This window comes from Microtus oregoni, unplaced genomic scaffold (assembly GCF_018167655.1).
Source record: "Microtus oregoni isolate MIOR12 unplaced genomic scaffold, Mior012 000006F_ref0000085, whole genome shotgun sequence".
In the NCBI taxonomy this organism is placed as follows: Eukaryota; Metazoa; Chordata; class Mammalia; order Rodentia; family Cricetidae; genus Microtus; species Microtus oregoni.
In genome coordinates this window covers 57,186,688-57,205,759 of record NW_024543065.1, presented here as the reverse complement: position 1 = coordinate 57,205,759, position 19,072 = coordinate 57,186,688, and the positions used below count along the sequence as shown (strand labels likewise).

The window sequence follows — 19,072 nt, the reverse complement described above, 5'->3', positions numbered from 1 at the left end:
GAGTTATAGATGATTGTGAGCCACCATGTGGGTGCTGGGAGTCCAGTGCACCACCTCGGAAGGTGTTGGTCTGCTGGACTAAGATGAAGCCTGTCAAGACCCTTCTGAGATGGGAGTGGTCTTGGTTCTTTTTGGTTTTTTAAGACAGGGTTTCTCTGTATAACAGTCTTAACTGTCCTGGAACTCACTCTATAGACCAGGCTTGCCTTAAACTCATGGGGATCCACCTACCTCTGCCTCCTGAGTGCTGGTATTAAAGGTGTGCACCTCCACACCTGTCTAGTCTTGGTTTTTTAAGACTATTTTAGGTCACGTGGGGCGGTGGTTGGTGGTGCATGCCTTTATTCCCACCATTCGGGAGGCAGAGGCAGGAGGATCTCTGAGTTTGAGGCCAGCCTGGTCTATAGAGTGAGTTCCAGGACAGGCTCCAGAGCTCCAGAGCAAACCCTGCCTCAAAAAACAAAAACAAAGCAAAAACAAAAAGACTATTTTAGGTCAGTAATAATCTTATTGTTTTCTTTCTTTTTTGTGTGTCACTGTGTATAGAGGTTGGAAGACAGAAATCAGTTCTCCCGCCCATGTGGGTAGGTCTGGGGAATTAAAACTCAGGTCCTTGGGTGGAAAGCACCCTCTGGGAACCTGTGATTTCCCCTCTTGTGGCTCAGCATTCTTCTACCTTGAAGGTAGTCACAGGGCAACTCACAGGAGGTCTTTCCAGAGTTCTGTCAAATGTTTTATGGTCATCGTGTTGATGTGGCAAAGAGTTGGCTGAATGGGACCTCCAAGTAAGGCCTGCCTGGCCCTGCCACCTTGCCTCCCTGTGGGCTTCCTTCCCCCCTGGACTCTCAGGAAACTCCTTATCTTCACACAGGTCCTAAGGCATGTTCGTGGCACACTGGCATCTCTTGGGCCACCATCCTGGAAGTAACCACAGTCCTTGTGCTTTTTTAGTTGTTTGGGTTTTTTGAGACAGGGTTTCTCTGTGTAGCCTGACTGTCCGAGAACTCACTCTGTAGACCAAGCTGGCCTCGAACGCACAGAGATAGATCCACCTGCCTCTGTCTGGGATTAAAGATGTGCACCACCACTGCCTGGCCAGTCCTTGCTTTCCTGTCATATGGACACTCTCTTAAGAGTCTGGCCTGGAGGTGGTGGCAAAGGCAAGAGGATCACAGGTTTAAGGCCAACCTGGGCTATACAATGAGACCCTGTCTCAAAGATAAGAACATTTGGACAGGAAAGATGGCTCTTACAAAGGACCCGATTTCAATTCCCAGCAACCACATGGTGACTCTCAACCATCTGTTATTCCAGTTCCCTCTTCCAGTCTGTGGGGCTAAGGCACACACGTGATGGCATGCATGCAAGCAGCACACCGATACACATAAAACTTAAAAAATACAACACTGCCAACATTGAACCCTGCTTTGTCTGGGACCTGTCGCTGTTAGTGCAGGTGCTAGACAGACTCATCCCATATGGAACCTCTAGGAGGATAGGAAGCCAGCACTTCTACACACACACACACACAGAGAGAGAGAGAGCGCCACGTCAAGTTTATGAATGGTTCTGGATCCAAATGCCCTATGTGTCTTCCTGCAACTTTACATTTGTGTGGTTGGTGGCCACAGAAAGTCTATTTACAGTACTGGAGCATTTGCCATTTTGGCCCTTATAGTGATTGACGGTGACACTAAAGGTCACATGTCAGTCTGGTCCATCTTTGTGGGTCCAGTGGATGTAGAGCCTTAGATACATCTTGTATGTAAGATGTGCTAACCCATCCCTGACCTAAGGTTCAGGTGGTGCGGTGGAGCGGTGGCAATGCCTTACTGTTTTGCCTGGGGATGAAACGACGTGAAGGAGTTGACCACGGCCTCTTGGTTGGATTGATCAGATGTTGAGTGGTACCACATACTCAGAAGTCCACATAGTTTAGGGCTGGGAACTGGGCATCTAACCTGAAGGTCCTGCTCTCCATAAGTTTGCAAAACTATTGTGCTTGCATCAGACTCCACAAATGGGCCTGTGGTGAGCAACTGGCACTAGAAGAGGAAGCTGGCTAAGCTGTTCCCTGGACTGGGAGCACCCACCTTGTATCCTTGGCATATCCTGGTACCAGGAACCCAAGACCAGGTGATTCTGAGCACCCTGAAGATCATTGCTCAGGGCTGTATTTGCTGCTGTGTTTAGGGAGGAGGGGAGATCTCCGATACGAAGCTATCTGAAGGTTCTCCAAGCTTTATAACACCCCTTTGTTAATGCTAAGCAATTGGCAGCCCGTGCAGCTGCACACCTGTCATGTCCCTCTTTTGTCACAGCCACTGTGTGGGCGTGCGTGTGTTCTGGGTCCTGTGAGCAGAGGCGCTAGAAAGCCAGTTTCTGACCCAGAGTCTAGGTGGTAACAGCAGAGTGAAATAAGTCCTGAACTGACAGCTGGGAGAAGGCCCAGCTTGGCCCCTTATCACATTTGCTGATCAGTGTCCTGGGGCCGCAGCAGTGTTGATGGTGGTCCCAGGCCAGTACAGTGCTTCAGTCTGATGAGAAGGAAAACAGTCCCTACATGCCGTGAGTGCATCCAGCTGCCTGGATGTGGCTGAAGGGGGATAATGTTGTTTATAGCAGCTGAGTCTCTGTTCGTGGAAACTTCAGGAAAGACTAAACCAATAAACCAAACCTTGCCATACTTTTCCAGTCAAACATGTGACCTCAAGCATGTAGGAGGGACCTCAGGCATATAGCTGTCCCAGCAACTGGGTCCCTCAGCATCTTGCCTTCTCTACCCACTATAATTATTGACCACAAATATTTTTGTGCATTGAAGTAAAAATAAAAACAAACAAACAAGCAAAAAACCAGGGTTGGGGTGAGCACCTGAGGAACCCAGCCTTGCTGCAGGCCCCCTTTTCCTGAGGGGCAGAAGGCACCAGGGCTCTGTGCCTACACCGACCTGTGTCCTAGAGGAAGGCAGAGCAGAGAAACGGAGGCCTGAGATGAGAAGGTGGGCAGGTAGAGGACCCACTCTCACTCACTCTGGCTTACACGTGACATCACCTCTTTAATGAATTTGAGGCTGGAAAGGCAAGTGCGATGCTGTGGGGTGAGGGAAGGTGGAGGTGGAAGTCAGGAGAGCCAAAACCACATCCTGCCCTACTCTCCCACTCTGAAACTAGCGCAGCAGGACAGTGGCTGTGTGGCTCCAGGGTACAGAAGCCTGTGATGCTCCAGTCTACTGGCTAGCTATGTGCCTGGGCTTTGAGAAGCCTCACTCCAGCAGAGCCTGGTGGCACCGGCCTGTAGTCCAAGGCAGAGGCCTAGGCTCAACACGGCCCCAGTGTGTGTGCATGGATGGCGGGGGGGGGGGGTTAAAGATGCAGCCAACATTACTGAACACGGCATGTTCAGGCCATGTAGATTCTGCAAAGCCATTTAAGAGGTGGGGGGCTTATGTTTTTCTACTTTATTCTATGGAACTGAGACGGAATCTAGGCCCTTGCATTTGCTAGGCTAGGACTCTAGCGCTGAGCCACACCCTCATCCCCTCACTGGGGTCTGGGAAAGTGCTCTACCACTGAGGTAAAACCCAACCCTGTGAGTGTGTGTGTGTGTGTATGTGTGTGTGCGCGCACACACGCATGCTGGAGCACACAGAGGTCAGAGGAATACATCAGATGTCGGTCCTTACCTTCCATCTCAAGACAAGATCTTTTTCTCTTGTAAGATTTTGTTACATAGTTATGAGTATGTGTGTATCTGTGTGAGTGTAGGTGCCAGCAAAGGCCAGAAGACATCTAATTCCTGGGAACTGGAGTTACAGACGGTCGTGAGCCGCCATGTGGGTGCTGAGTATGGAAACTAGGTCCTCTGGAGGAGCAGTCCCTGATAGTGCTCTAACTGCTGAGCCGTCTCTCCAGCCCCTCAACATGGCGTTTGGAGACAGGGTCCTAACTGTGTAGCTCAGGCTGGCCTCTGACTCGTAATCCTCCACCTCCCCTTCCTTTCCAGTGCTTGGACCACAAGCCAGTGGTTCACCTTTACACGGGAAAACAGGTCCAGAGTGCTTAGCGAGGGGTCACTGAGGTGTGCCTGTCAGCACTCCCCACAGAGGGAAACCTTGACCAGTCACCAAATGACAGCACACACCACTCTGAGTCACTTGTCTGGGTGAGGAGCAAAGCAGACAGGGCTCCACCCTCACGGAACTGACGTTCTGCCTGGACAGACTTTCTCTGCCAGCCTGCACAAGTTGTGGGCCCAACCATCGCTGCTCACCCCACCTCACCCCTCGTGATACACAAAGGTCCCCACCTGCCCTCCTCACCTCTCCCCTCTTATCGCCCACTCTGACTTCCTTGAAGATCCTAGGATGGTGTTCCTGCCTCAAGGCCTTTGGACCTCTGAGCCCTTGTACAACACCCTTCCTATCTTCCTTTAATCTTTTTTTTTTTTTGAGACAGGGTTTCTCTGTGTAGCCCTGGCTGTCCTAGAACTCTCTCTGTAGACCAGGCTAGCCTCGAACTCAGAGATTCACTTGCCTCTTGCCTGTGTTACTGTACCTGGCCCAATTTACTTTTATTTACAAAATTGTTATTTTGACAGCGGATTTAACCTAGGACCACACATGTGCTAGGCAGCGGCTTGACCCCTAAGATAGGCCTACCTTCACCATCGCCCTTTTCTCCTTTGGGTCAGGGTCTCCCTAGGGTGTCAGACTGGCCAGGAACACACTCTCTAGTCCAGGCAGGCCTTGCTTGTTTGTAGTCTTGAAACTGCAGAACAAAGCAACAGGCTGGCACATCTGTGTGGCTTCCACTCGGGATCATCCTGTTACACGGCAAGTCTGGGGCAGCCCGGACCTGCTGGAGACCCAGCCTCAAAACAGCCACCACCACCAGCTCCTGTGAGGCTCTCACTCGGAAATCAGCCCTCCCCAGCACACCAAAGGAGTGGCCCCTCTGCTCGGCTGTACCTCTCTGTGGGAAGAGCACTCTGGGGTTCTGGACACAGAGTCCACTTATGGTTAAGATCAGCTTCGGCTCTATACTGAGTTCCAGGCCAGATAAATCCCCGTTTCAAAAAAAAAGGTGGGTGGTACTAGATAGAGGAACGGCTCAGTAGTTAAGAGCACTGGCTTCTCTTCCAGAGGCCATGGGTGGTTCATAACTGTAACTCCAGCTCCAGGGGACCTGACACTGTCTTCTGGCCTCTGCAGGCATCAGGCATACATAGGCAAAACAGCCATATGCAGCCAGGCGGTGGTGGCGCACTCGGAGGCAGAGGCAGGTGGATCTCTGTGAGTTCAAGACCGGCCTGGTCTACAGAGTGAGTTCCAGGACAGCCAGGACTCTATTATTACACAGAGAAATCCTGTCTCAAAAAACCAAAGGAAAAAAAGATTTCAAATACTGGTAAGCACCAAGCATGTGCTGGAATAATGGTGCCCGCAGCAACCAGGGCAAGCTTTTCTGCAAACTGACATCTAGGCAGGTATCTGGGGTGGCACATGCGCATTATGATCCCCGAAGCAGCCACCTGTTCCTGCTGAGGCTCACTTCTGCAGACACGGGCAGGCGTTTGTTTTTAGTATTTTTCTATTGTGGTTATTTTATTTTGTGGCACGCACCTGGATGTGTACCTGTGGAAGTTCCAGGATAACTTGCAGGCGCCAGCTCTCTCCTCCATGTGGTTCCTGGTGATTGAACTCAGCTCTTTAGCCTTGGCACCTCACCGGTAGAGCCCTGGCTGTTATGGAACTCTCTCTATAGACCAGGCTGGCCTCGAGCCCAGATATCTGCCTGCCTCTGCCTTCCGAGTGCTGGGATTAAAGGTGTGCGCCACCACACTGCACTGTCTATAGCAGGACTTCAAATCCTCCTGAGCAGAATTACAGTCCTGTACCACTGTGTCCAGCTTGGAGCTAATGTTTGTGTGCAAGAGTTAGATGGTAAAGCCCAGTCCCAAATGTGGTGCTTTGGAAGTGGCACTGTAGAAGGTAACGGGATCTTGAGAGTGTGATTCCCGCCATTAGGAAGAGACATGAAAAGCCGGAACAACTCTTGCAGAGAGCAGGCCATCTTCATACTTGGAGTCCCTCTCGACCTATGCCTGGCATCGAGCTCCCAGCCTCAACAACTAGAAGGTAGGTTACAGTTTAAGCACTCACCTGCTGTGTTTGTTCTAACAGCCCAAATTAAGACACCTGCCCTTACCAAAGCAGCACAAGACATTTCACAAGCACTCACTCTGCCAGACACCAGTCTAGGAATTTAACCCATCTGCCTGGTCTTCACCATCGCCCCAGGGTGCAGCTTTGCCGAGGCCTCTCTCCTGGCTGCCACCAGGTTGCTCATCTTGGGCTCCAAATCCCTCAGACACTTTTCTCAGGCCAGAGGAGCCAGGAACCCGAGCTCCCGCTCCCAGGATGTACTGCACGTAATCTTTAACTTTGTTCAGTGTACATGGACTCTTTCCAAACAAGCAGCCCCACGAAGTGGTCAATTCACGACAGGTTGAGACCTTTTCCCCAGAAAACTACAGCCACCCCCACCTTCATTTCCCACAGAGGAAAGTCTGGGTGGGGCTGGGAGCGGTGGTGCAATGAGTCAGGACCACGGGGCTGAGGGGTACAAAGGTCCGGAGGTGGGACTTTGTAGAATTCCTGAGATGGGTGGGTCGAGCGGCCCCACCTCCTGCCCCAGGCACTGCCTAAGCCTTCGGTTCCGGGTACTCCAGAGTGACCATCACCATGGAGTTCGACCTGTCCGCAGGTAAGCTCCCCGGGAGTGGTGGATTTGCGGTGTGAGGTGGGGTTCAGACTCAAACCCAGGGACCCCAACGAAGGGACTCTCCCAGTTGCCTGCTTAACCCATCTTAACTTCTCTCTCCTCTGTAGCCGTGGGCACTGGTTCTAAGAAACCAGGAGGCGCAGGTCAAGTGGGAAACCCCAAGCACTGTCCCCTTAAAGCTCCGGGCCAGCCAGGGGCAGGCGCTGCTCACAAACCAAGGGTGAGTCACCTCACCACCAGCATTGTGTCCCCGGCCGGTCCCAGGATGGGGACTGGCTTCTGTCCCGGGTGTTCGGCCAGATCTCAACTTTCCAGCTTGGGTTGGAAGCTGCATATGCAAGCTTACTGGTCACCTCCCTGTCCTTTACTGTCACCCCTGTCCCTTATTGTCCCCCACCTTACTGTCCCTTACTGTCCCCACCACCTCCCATCTAGCATGACCACGGCAGCTCCTCCGATTCCAGCAGTAGCAGCAGCTCCAGCGACTCAGAGGCGGAGGGAAAGGTAAGAGGCTACCCTTCTCCCTGCATGTTCTCACGCACCCCTGACACAGAGCCCGGCCATAGTCAGAGTCAGGTTAGTCAGAGTCAGGTTGGGATCCTCCTCGCTGCAGAGGGTGGAGCATGTCCAGTTCTGCTTCCAACCATGCCACCTCTTCTCTCTCCCCGACCCATCGTCCTCGGGCCTCCAGAAGCACACCGCTGGCTGCAAGAAGCATGAACGCTCCCCGGACAAGGCCAAGAAACCCAAGGTGAAGAAGGAAAAGAAAAAGAAGGAGAAGAAGGCCCCCCACTGACTTATTAAAGCTTGCAGCCCGCCCCGCTCCCCAGCGCCCCCTGCCGGTCAGGAGCGGAGGCCGGGCTGAGCCCATCAGGTTTATTGTTGCGGTGTGCAGCTGGAGACGAGAGCACCTTGGCTGGGAGGGAGGGGCGCGGGCCTGGAGAGCCGGGCCCGGGTTGGGCGAGATGAATGTGGCAGCTGGAGGCCAGGCTGGCCGCTCACCGTACCAGGTGGAAGGTGAGCCAGTACATGAGCAGCGGCTGCGCGGCCGCCACCGCCATGGTCAGGTACATGCGCAGCTGGTTCCGCGCCCCGCGCACCGGCACCCCTTCGGCAGCCGCCTGGGCCAGGATCTTGAGCCGCAGCGTCCGGATCTGCGGAGCAAGGGGGGTGGGGGAGAGATGGGAAAGATGGGTCAGCGTGGGCCCCCCTGTCCCTCTGCGGCCTCCAGCTTGCACTCCTAGAAGAGTCTGCTAAATTACTACCTCCCCAGGCCTATGAGCGAACCACCGTGGGTTCCAGAGGCAAAGGCCAGGCAGGCTCTGTAGGATGTAGACCAGGGAGCAGCAAGACTGTAGATCCCTGGCCTGGAGGGCGTGGTCTAGCAGCTTCTGCCTACCCTGACACAGTACCCTCCCTCATGCAACGCAAGCCCTCACCCTTGCTAGGCCAGTGCCCCACCACTGAATACACCCCAGCCCCAGAAGGCACGTTTTCAAGGCAAGCTAGAAGAGCTCTTTTCTTTTTGTTTTGTTCATGCTCAAACGCGTTCTCTTTTTAGAGGGGTAGACGGCAGGATCTTGATGTGTAGCCCTGGCTGGCCTGGAACTCTCTATGTAGACCAGTTGGCCTCAAACTTGTGTAGATCCACCTGCCTCAATCTCCCGAGTGCTGGAATTACAGCCCCAAGTCACGGCTCCTGCCCCCCATGCCCAGCCCTGAGACTATAAGGGTATACCTCACTCCTGCCCCCATGCCCAGCCCTGAGACTATAAGGGTATACCTCACTCCTGCCCCCATGCCCAGCCCTGAGACTATAAGGGTATACCTCACTCCTGCCCCCATGCCCAGCCCTGAGACTACAAGGGTATACCTCACTCCTGCCCCCATGCCCAGCCCTGAGACTATAAGGGTATACCTCACTCCTGCCCCCCATGCCCAGCCCTGAGACTATAAGGGTATACCTCCACTCCAGCCTGCCCCGCTTCGTTTAGTTTTTCTGAGGCAGGATTTTTCTGTGTAGCCCTGGCTATCCTGGAACACACTCTGTAGATCAGGCTGGCTTCAAACTCAAGAGATTCTCTGCCTCCCTAGTGCTGGGATTAAAGGCGTGTGCTACCTCTGCCCACTGCCCAGCTTTTTTTTTTTCTTTTTAATATGAGTCTAAGGATTTAACTCTGGTCTTCTTTACTGGCAGAACCATCTTCCCAGCTCCTTTAACTTTTAAAGGATGACAAGATTCCCACTTATGGGCCAGACCAGAGGTGCAGTCATGAGGCACCCATCTTACAAAAGAAGAAACAGAGGCTTAAGTCGGAGAAATAATTCCCCGAGTACAGCTTAGAGTCCCCACTGCCCTCAATCAGCACTGGAAGGACTGCCTTCCTCCAGGGGCATGCTGGGAGAAAGCCCAGGCTATAGACCAGAAAGAGCATCTGTACTGGGCAACCCTGGCCCCCAACTTCCTGACTGGTCCTTGCTCTTCTCAAAGGACCCACATAGGAGATCCTCTCCCCCTCCAGCCAGCCCCCAGGTTTAGGACACTCTAAGCCCTTCCCGTTCAGCACTCTGACGCTGATCCAAATTCTCTGTACGAGGATGCTCTAAAGACCCGCCCCCTTCTCCCAGGTCTGTCCAGGAGGCCTGTGGTCCATCTTGGCTGCCCCAGCCCCACTCACCATGAACACAAAGATAGACACACAGCACCAGCCAAGTACGAGGTAGTAGCCAATCTTCCCAAAGAGCAGGCCCATGAGGACCCCGCCGATCATCCTAAGAGTGGGGAGAGAGCGGGCTGAAGAAGAGGCCAAGGTCTGGGGCTGGCAGGCAGGCAGGAGCACTCACCCGACATATTTGTAGCCCAGGAAGGCCACCAGGTCAATGGTGGTGAGGTCGGTGTTGACAGTGACCAGGTAGAGACTAAGCAGGATGGCTACAACCTCCAGGGTCAGCCAGGCCAGTGCCGAGCTCGCCTGTAGTCCCAGGAGGTCTGGGGAGAACCTGCCAAAAGAGACAACCACACTTGTTCTGTCATGGGGCTGACGGCTTGGGCGTCCCGTGGATATCCCTTGGGGCGGTCCTGTGCTGAGGGCAACTGGAGATGAAGCAGGGTCTATCCCCAGACAGTGACACTTGAGCCACAGCTTGAATGGGAGCCCCATGAGCCCTGTGGGGGGTACCATGAGGCTTCCTCCTTAAAGGACAGCTGGACTGAAGTGTGAAGGAAAAGGCAGGCAGGAGCTGGTAGGGTAGGGCCTTGGTCTGTGCTCCATTCTGGAGCCTCAGCAAAAACCCACTGGTTCTCCTGACACTTGTTTGTGGTGCCACAAAAGGGAAGGAATCTGCACTGCAGGGGAGAGGTGGGCCTGAGAGCCTGGAGGTTGGGACCCAGGATGGGAACCACAGCGCATGGGCAGGAGCGGGCACACGTAAGGAAGAGCACACTCCTGAGTTGGGGTACTAACGGGGTGTGCAAGGGCCCGAGGTGGCAGCAATGGCGGTGGGAAGGACCACAGACGGGTGGACAGAGAAATGGGGTAGGGGGAGGCCAGGATCACCCAGACCACTCTTTCAGCTGCTACTAGAGCAAGAGCACACAGGGGAGATGGTGGGGAGCGGCTCAGTCAGGGGACCGTGAACATGAGGACAGATCTGTAGGTGGATTTAGGAGGTTACCCAGGTATGCTGGGCTTCATGTGGGTGGGTGAAGGATGTCACTCACGGAGGTGTGACATCTCTACCACGATCCCCTGCTCCAGGATCCATACCTGTCCTGGGTCCCCAGGGCAAGGCCAGCCACCAGGATGTAGGTGATGAAAGCCATGGCTGTAGAAGGCAGACACACAGACACTTGTCAGAGGAGGGAAATCCTGCTTGGGCATCAGGCACCCAAACATCTGGCCCAGACACACCCCGGCAGTGGTGGGAGAGTGAAACCTGGAATGTAGAGGTCTGGAGCGTTGATGTCAAAGCGGGGGGCCACTGGGGTATCCTGCTGGTACTGCACCTCCCAGTCCTGCGGAGAGAGTTGGGTGAGTGGCAGGACCCCAGATGAGGTCCCTTCACCTTGCTTCCAGGCGGGTGCTGAGCGGTGGGTGGTGCTGACCTGGTGTAGGTAGGGAAAGACGAGCAGGCCCAGCTTCTTGCCCACGTACACGGTGTCCACGGCAAAGTAGTACTTCAGCTTGGTGACAGGGATGAAGCGGTCAATCTGGGGAGGCAAAGCTCAAGGCTGAGGCCCTGTGGCCCCTGCCTGCCCCTCACCCACTGCCCTCAGCCCAGCCTACTCACATTCTTGTCTACCAGCTCCTTGCCGTGAGCGGCCAGGCTGCTCCCATAGGCCATCGCCATGTTGGACATAGGGTCAGCCAGGAAGGCTGCCTCAGGTGGGGAGGAAGGGTTGGGGTAGCCCAGGCCACCAGATGATGGCTGGGCTCCGTAGCCCCGGCTCGGGGCTGAACTCGTGTCATCGAAAAACTGGTGGGGATCAGCCATGCCTGGCTGGGACACAGGGACCCTCCGCTTCGAGGCTGCAGAGAAAAATGGAGGGAGCTCATTAATTCTGCACAGGTTCCACCACCTGCTCCGGCCATAGCTGGGGCAAAGGTCACCAAAGTAGCCGTGGTTATGACATCAGAAGGGCTGCCATCCTGGCACCCGCTCATCTTTCTGTCCACCCCCCACTCACCTGCCATCACCACCCGTCACCTACCTACCCACCATTCACCCCCATTTTCATCTGTCTAGACAAACGATGATGGGGGTGCCGAGGAGAGCTCCACAGTCCGGATGCCCACCCTGTGTAAAATCCTGCGCTACCATTATAGACTCCTTCCACACTTGACTTCCCTTAGTCCTCACCGCTGGGCGTCTCAGTGTTCCCTAACACGCCCCAGCCTGGCACACTCTCCGGCTCTCTCCTCTCCTCCCCAAGGCCGTGCTGCATGCAGGGCGCCTCTCTCAGCAGCACCCACCAATCCCCTCCACTGGTCCACAGCACTGAGCATCAGTTGTTTCTTTCCTTCACTGTAAGGCCCCCAGGGTGGGAATGGCACCTTGTTCACAGCTGACTCCCCTGGCTCCTAGAACAGGCGTAGACCGGGCATGCACCCTATTGGACACATATGGAAAACAACGTCCAGCCAGCTCCATAGCTAGTACAGTGCACAGGGCCAGAGTCTGGTAAGTCTATTCCGTTAGCCTTGATGGAGCGCTGACCCCACGCCATGTGAACATCACAAGAGCTACGCTCATCACTCACATCACTCACAACCAGCCTGATTCAGCCGATGCTATTACCATTTTAAAATAGTTTTAATAAGTCAGAGTTGGGATTTAATATACTCCAATATAGGCTTGAGCACAAGGATTAAGAGAAAGGCACTGGGGTTGGAGAGATGGCTCAGTGGTTAAGCACACTGGCTGCTCTTCCAGAGAAAGGCACTGGGGCTGGAGAGATGGCTCAGTGGTTAAGCACACTAGCTGCTCTTCCAGAGAAAGGCACTGGGGCTGGAGAGATGGCTCAGTGGTTAAGCACACTAGCTGCTCTTCCAGAGAAAGGCACTGGGGTTGGAGAGATGGCTCAGTGGTTAAGCACACTGGCTGCTCTTTCAGAGGACTGGAATTCAATTCCCAACACCCACACGGCAGAACTAAACTGTCTGTAACTCCATTTCAGGACACCCTCACACAGACATACATGCAGGCAAAATGCCAGTGAACATGAAATAAAAATAAATTAGAGAGAGAGAGAAAGAAAGGCACTTAGAAAGAAAGAGAAGATACACCGAGTATAGGTGTGGGCTTCTCTAAGAATCACGGAAAGTAAAATGGACCCAGGAGATGCTATAGGCTTTTCAAGGCAGCTTGCTGTTGTCCACATTTTATTTTAAAGATTTATTTATTTATTATGTATACAGTGTTCTGCCTGCAGGCCAGAAGAGGGCACCAGATCTCATTATATATGGTTGTAAACCACCATGTAGTTGCTGGGAATTGAACTCAGGACCTCTGGAAGAGCAGTCAGTGCTCTTAACCTCTGAGCCATCTCTCCAGCCCCTTGCCCACATTTTATAAAGGAGAAAAACAAGACCAAAGAAGCTGAGGGAGATAGCTAGAGAGATGGCTCAGTGGTCAAGAACACTGCCTGCTCTTTCAGAGAACCTGGGTTCAATTACCAGCACCCACATGGCAGCTCACACTGTTTGTAACTCTAGTTCCAGGGCACACATGCGGGCAAAACACCAATGCCTATGAATTTTTTTTTTTTTTTTTTTTTTTTTGGTTTTTCGAGACAGGGTTTCTCTGTGGCTTTTTTTTTTTTTAAAGAGGCCGAGGCTCAAAGTCTCTCTGGTAGTACAAGACAGTGCCCCTTTCAAGACTTGCTCAGCCAGGCACGATGCTGCACACCTTTAATCCCAGTACTCCAGAGGCAGAGGCAGGAGGATTTCTGAGTTCGAGGCCAGCCTGGTCTACAGATGTTCAGGATAACTAGGAGAACTACATACAGGTTGCCTGCCTCAAAAAACAAACACCCCCCAAAATAACAAAGGAACAACAATGTGGAGGGGCGGGGGAAATGACTCAGCCGTGGAGAATGTTTGCTGCTCTTCCAGAGGACCCGAGTTCAATTCCCAGCACCCACAACCTGTAAAGTCAACTCTGGGGATCAAACATTGCTCCTGGCGCGCGCGCGCGCGCGCACACACACACACACACGAATATAAAATTAAATCTTTAAGACAATAACAAGGTAGCTAGTACCCAAGGGCTGAAACCCAAGGTTGCCCTCCAGCATCCACACACACATCCACACACACACACACACACACACACACACGCACACAGCCTCCTCCCTCCCCCTGGAAAACTGTAGTGAGCTGACCCAAGCATATGCGAGGGACAAGGGTGCAAAATGCAGGGTTCAATTCCCCAGCATGCCATAAAACAAAAACAGACCCCCAAAATAATTCAGAAAAGTTGCACCTGACTTCATACGGATGGGGGAAGCCACTGGAAGAGCAGAGAAGGGAGAGTAACAGCTGCTGAGGGGTCAGGCTAGAGCCCAGGGTGGACACTGCTGGGGTGGGGATACTGAAAGGGGCCATGCATATCCAGAGCCAGGCCTAGGGCAGGACGTGCTGAAGCTGTGCTGAGCTGGGGTGTGGAGAGGAAGTGGGAGGAATCCCCTGCCTTCCAAAACTGGTCTCAGCAGGAGTGGGAGGTGTTGTCTGGGGACATGGGGGTAGCCCCAGGGCTCCAGATCCTAAGCGTAGAGCAAGCCACTTGGAACTGTGTGCATAAGACTGCCACGCTGAGAGGTGCCATCAGACCATGAATGAGTCTGCCTTTCAATTCTCGCCTCTGTAGTCTGTAGTCTACCGAGCTGACTGTTGTGATACCCCATAAACTTCCAGCTGGGCACAGTGGCTCACATCTGCAATCCCAGCACTCGGGAGACGGAGGCAGGAGGATTATGTGAACAGGCTTGTTTTTAAAGGTTTGTTTACTTATATGTGAATGAGTTTTGACTGCGGTTGTGGGGCACCATGTGAGTGCTAGGGGCAGAACCAGGTCCTGTAAGAGCAACAAATGCTCTTACAGACGAGCTGTCTATGTTTGTGTGTGCACTCAGCGTGCATGTGTGTGCAGAGGCAAGAGGGCAACCCAGCTGTCTTTCTCAATCCCTCTCTGCCGTATTCTTTGAGATGGGATCTCTCACTGAACCTGCAGCTCACTGATCTGGCTATGCGGGCTGCACAGCAAGCCCTAGGAATCCTGTCCTGGCCTCCCCTCCGCAGGGCTGGGGTCACAACATGTCCTGCCATGCCTACCTGTTTACGTGAGTGCCAGGGATCCAAACTCAGGCCCTCATACCAGAGCAAGGTGCCCTTGACTGAATTGTTTTCCCAGCCCTCGCTCGCCTCTTTGGAAACGGGCTGACTATATTGCTGGCCCAGGCTGGCCCTGAACTCGGGAGCCTTCTGCTGCAACCTTCCAAGGATTTAGGACAATAGGCCTACACCTCAGGCCCAGCTCTCTCTTCCGCTCCTACCTCACTATGCTTTTGGTGCTGTCAACCCAGGGGGTGCCAAGCTCCAACCCTGATTCTAGGACACCACAAAACCACTGATTCATCTCTCCTGTCTTACCAAAAACATCTAGCTAGGACTTCTGTCATGTAGACGCCAACAGACAGGACAGCCAGTGCTCCTGCCTTCCTGGACGGTCTCTGGGTTGGGTCCTTTCTGGCTCTCAGAAATGGGTGACCCAGTTTTGCACCCTTGCCTCCCTCTTTTCCTCTCACTGAGTGTGCAAGCTCACTCACTACCAGCCCTCACGGTGCCTTTGGCTCCTGGGCTCCATCTCCGGCTGCTCTGAGGCCTCCTGGGTCCAGCCTCAGCTCTTCTACCTTCAGGAGTGACTACTGGCTGCCTCTGGGCCTCACCTTTGTGCCCACCTGGCCCCCTCTGACATCTGGCTCACCTACTTCTCACCCTCGCTGTCCTCTTACCCTCCCCTCTGTCCCTGTCATTGTCTACTGGCCTGAAGCATCTCACTTGGTCTTGCCTCCGTTTCTTTCTTCCTTCCAGTGTTTGAGTCAGGGCCTTGCTATGGAGCTCAGGCTACCTTCAAACCCACAATTCCCTGGAGTGCGGGAACACAGTGTGGACCATTACACCAGGCTCCTCGCCTACTCCTAGCCCCACTGAAGGAGTCTCCAGTGGGCAGCCAGGTGCTGCCTTTGAAGTATGGAGCAATGGAGAGCAGGACCTTGGGCATGCTAAGCAGGCGTCCTACCACTTAGCTGTGGCACCAGCTCTCTTTATGTTTTAAATGTTCAAGACAGGGCCTTGCTGGGCGTGGTGGTGCACGCCTTTAATCCCAGCACTCGGGAGGCAGAGACAAGCGGATCTCTGTGAGTTCATAGACAGCTTGGTCTACAGAGTGACTTCTAGGCCAGTCAGGGCTACATTGTAAGGACCTGTCTCAATAGAAAAAGGCAAAACAAAACAAACAAACAAACAAACAAACAAAAACTCAGGGTCTAAGTTCTCCAGGTCAGGCTGACTTGGAGCTAACTATGTAAGCCCAAGCTGGCCTTAAATTTGAGCTCTGCCTCAGCCTCCCAAGCAGGGGTTCCAGGCCTACACCACCAGTCCTTGATCTGTGATACTCATATCTTTATCTTTTTTGATTTTTTAAGACACGGTCTCACCATGTGACTCTTGCTATCCTGGGACTCACTCTGTAGCTCAGGCTGGCTTTGAATTCACGGGTAATCCTCCTGCCTCTGCTTTCACGTGCTTGGATTATAGGAATGTGCCATGTCACCCGCATGGTTCTTTTAAATGAACACAAACCTTTTCATCCTCTGCCCATGATCAGGAACCGCTATACTGAGAATCAAATCCAGACAGCCCTGTGTGACCAGCCTCAGCCCGGCAAACCACTCTGACCCCAGCGCCAAGGCCTCCTCTCAGGTCCAAGCTTTGACAAACTCTTTGCTTTATTCTGGAACACCCTTCCCCATGGGCACCTGCCAGCATCACACTCAGGGACTCTGCTCAATGTTCTCGTTCCGCTTGTTCGGTCTCGTAACGCCCAGGGTCCCGTTTTCCCTCCTCCGTATCTACTCAGTTGTCTGTTTTCCCTGCCCAGGGCTCTGTGGCCTCTCCCTCCATGAAACCCCTAGGTTTTTCATCATTAGGCTCACGCTCTTTCAGGAAGCAAGGCTACTTCAAGCCTGAACGACTGAGTTTCCCTCTCCATCCCAGCCTGTGCACTGGGATGCCACACCCCCACCTGTCCAGCACGCTTCAGAAAGAACCAATTCTTCTTAATTCTGTGTGCGTGTGTGTGCGTGCGTGTGTGTGTGTGTGTGTGTGTGTGTGTCAAAAAGCAGCTTTTAGGAGACAGTTCTCTCCTACCATGTGGCCCGGGCGATCGATCAATATCAGGTAATCAAGTGTGGTGGCAGGCAAGGACCCTTACCCAAGCCATCTTTTGGAATTCACTCCTGACGCCCCCCACCTTTTTCTTTAAAGACAGTCACACCACGTTGCCCGGGCAGGCCTTGATCCCATAGTCGTCTTCCCTCCAGCTCCCACGTGCTGGGGTTCTCGGTGTGTACCAGGCACCTCACTCTCTTTGCTTCTACCAAAGCAGCTCCAACGCTTCAGGCTGTCTCTGACCCCTGCCTGTACCGGCAGCTCCATGAGGACAGGAATGCTAGCTGGCTGATGCTGGATCCCCTGCATCACACATCACGGGCTGACAGACACTAAGGCTAAGTAGTGGAGGGGGTAAGCGGAGCTTCCACAGGCCCTAGTCACATCCTGATTACACTCTCTCTTATTACTCAGCTACTCTTGTTGACTGACACATTTGCTTCCGAGTCAAATGTCTGTCTTCCTCCTGAACTCTAGCTGTAAGAAAACAAGAACTAGGGCTTTGGTGGTTACTAGTGTGTGCCCAAGTTCTAGCCCAGGGCCTGGCACAAGGTTCACTGGAGCAAGATATGCTAGATGAATAAATGAAACAAACAGGACCTAGATATATATGGAGACCGAGAGGAACTTAAAAGAGGAATTCAAATTCGCAGCTGGGAAAAGGAGGTTAACAGGACGATAAATACTGGTTCCAATCGTAATTGGGGTGTCAATATGGTCCTGTCAGCTCACGGAGTGCCCAAGGCGGCGCTACTATGGAGCGTGGGTGTCAGCTCGTGGGCACTGGGGAGCCTCTGAAAAGTGGAGAGCACAGGAGGGCAAATCGCTGACAGCAAATGAAAGGAAGTCTCGTTTCTCCGAACATCACATTAAATCCTACCCCAACTTGCTTTCTTTGAAAGGAATTTCCTAAAGAACCTACCCGCGATGCGCCCCCTACCCGGACTTGGCATCTCTGAGCTGTGCACACTTAGAAACTCCAGGTCTTGGATCCCTCGACCTCCGTCCGACCTGGAGTGACCTCGCCAACCGCCGCGACTGCCCCGCCACACCCTCGCCCGCCCGATCTCCTCAGCCAGCCACGTACGCCACTTACGCAGCCGGGGCGTCCCCGCCGGCGCCGCCAAACCTGCCGCGTGCATGTTTCGACGCCACCACCGCGAACGCCTCAGCCGCGGTTCGGAATGGACCCGCCCGGTTCCCGTAGCCACGCCCCAGCGGTGCCGAAAGAGCCAGGTCTCACGAAGGCGCGAGGGTGCCACGCCCCCTAGGGGGAGGCCTGTTGAGTGGGCGGTGGCTTACGTAAGAGGCGGTAATTGGAGCTCAGGGCGTCAGGGGAGAGGCCGTACTTGACGGGCAGCAGGGCGGAACCTGGTACGGTTCTAGGAGTAGGCTTCAAGTCGGAAGGAAAATGTTCCTGGTGTTGAGCGCAGAGGTCGTCGGGAAATGTAGTTCTTTACAGGCAGGCACTCGATTTGGTTAGCTGAGAGCCCAGGGATGCTGAAAAAAGATGAAGGGCGGATGATCACAATTATGCCGGCTCTAACGTTTACACTAGAGCGGCACTCCTTACAAAAGTATTTAGGGTGAGAAACGAAGTTTAGAGTAGTGGATTACTTCTGTATTCCCAGTGTTAAGGAAGTTGAAGAAGGAGAGTCGCTAGTTCAATCCGAGTTTCGTACATAATGAGCTCTAATCTCAAAAAAAAAAAAAAAAAAAAAGGCTAGAGAGAGATAGGGTTGGTGGTGGCGCACACCCTTTAATCCCAGCATTCCGGAGGCAGAGACGGTCGGATCTCTGTGAGTTCGAGGCAGCCTCGTCTACAGGAGCTAGTTTCAGGATAGACACCAAAGCTATACAGAGAAACCCTGTCTCGAAAAGCCAAAAGAAAAATAAACATAAAGCCGGGCGATGGTGGCGCACGCCTTTAATCCCAGCACTTGGGAGGCAGAGGCAAGCAGATCTCTGTGAGTTCGAGACCAGCCTGGTCTACAGAGCTAGATCCAGGACAGGCTCCAAAGCCACAGAGAAACCCTGTCTCGAAAAACAAACAAACAAAAAAAAACATAAATAAATAAGCAAGACAGACTGAAAAAGAGAAACTCAAGAGACAGGTCAGAAGAGCTGGAATCTTTCTTTGTAGATACCTTTAGGCACTTTCCCAGAAATTCATAAAAATGTCCTCACGTGGTGTCTTTTTTCCTTTCAAACGTTTTTGCCCACCAAAAACAATGCATACAGCCCCCACAGTTGAAAATACGCAAGTGCACCTTCTAGCAAAGAGCCCTGAAAACTAACTTCCTCTGTGTCCCCGGATGTCCTTTTTCTCTCCTTTAT

General features: G+C 53.2%; 2 protein-coding genes across 4 annotated transcripts; one reads left to right on the top strand and one right to left on the bottom strand.

Annotated features, from left to right (window-relative positions):
• The first annotated feature begins 6,670 nt into the window (after positions 1 to 6,670).
• Positions 6,671 to 7,655, top strand: CUNH19orf33 (chromosome unknown C19orf33 homolog). The gene is made up of 4 exons (XM_041653661.1): positions 6,671 to 6,767; positions 6,893 to 7,005; positions 7,221 to 7,289; positions 7,477 to 7,655. The coding sequence occupies exons 1-4, from the start codon at positions 6,746 to 6,748 to the stop codon at positions 7,579 to 7,581; spliced, it is 309 nt and encodes a 102-aa protein (XP_041509595.1). The 5' UTR covers positions 6,671 to 6,745; the 3' UTR covers positions 7,582 to 7,655.
• On the bottom strand, positions 7,489 to 17,980 carry Yif1b (Yip1 interacting factor homolog B, membrane trafficking protein). 3 transcript variants are annotated; one of them, XM_041653659.1, is made up of 8 exons: positions 17,832 to 17,980; positions 11,076 to 11,314; positions 10,891 to 10,995; positions 10,722 to 10,800; positions 10,553 to 10,610; positions 9,630 to 9,785; positions 9,464 to 9,557; positions 7,489 to 7,939 (listed from the first exon to the last, which is right to left on the bottom strand). In XM_041653659.1, exons 1-8 carry the CDS (start codon positions 17,875 to 17,877, stop codon positions 7,784 to 7,786), a joined length of 933 nt encoding a protein of 310 aa, XP_041509593.1. In that variant the 5' UTR covers positions 17,878 to 17,980; the 3' UTR covers positions 7,489 to 7,783. The 3 variants fall into 3 exon arrangements, with proteins under 3 accessions (XP_041509593.1, XP_041509591.1, XP_041509594.1); XM_041653657.1 differs by having other exon boundaries at positions 17,823 to 17,959; XM_041653660.1 differs by lacking the exon at positions 17,832 to 17,980 and adding an exon at positions 17,658 to 17,793.
• Between the last annotated feature and the right edge of the window lie 1,092 nt (positions 17,981 to 19,072).

Coding starts and splice junctions, on each gene's coding strand:
- Yif1b (XM_041653657.1), bottom strand. CDS start 17,877: ATGCACGCGGCAGGTTTGGCGGCGCCGGCGGGGACGCCCCGGCTGCGT. Junction 11,315..17,822: donor GCCCCGGCTGCGTAAGTGGC/GTACGTGGCTGG, acceptor TTTTCTCTGCAG/CCTCGAAGCGGAGGGTCCCT. Junction 10,611..10,721: donor TCCAGACCTCTACATTCCAG/GTTTCACTCTCC, acceptor TGCCTTCTACAG/CCATGGCTTTCATCACCTAC.
- CUNH19orf33 (XM_041653661.1), top strand. CDS start 6,746: ATGGAGTTCGACCTGTCCGCAG. Junction 6,768..6,892: donor GGAGTTCGACCTGTCCGCAG/GTAAGCTCCCCG, acceptor TCTCCTCTGTAG/CCGTGGGCACTGGTTCTAAG. Junction 7,006..7,220: donor GCGCTGCTCACAAACCAAGG/GTGAGTCACCTC, acceptor CCTCCCATCTAG/CATGACCACGGCAGCTCCTC.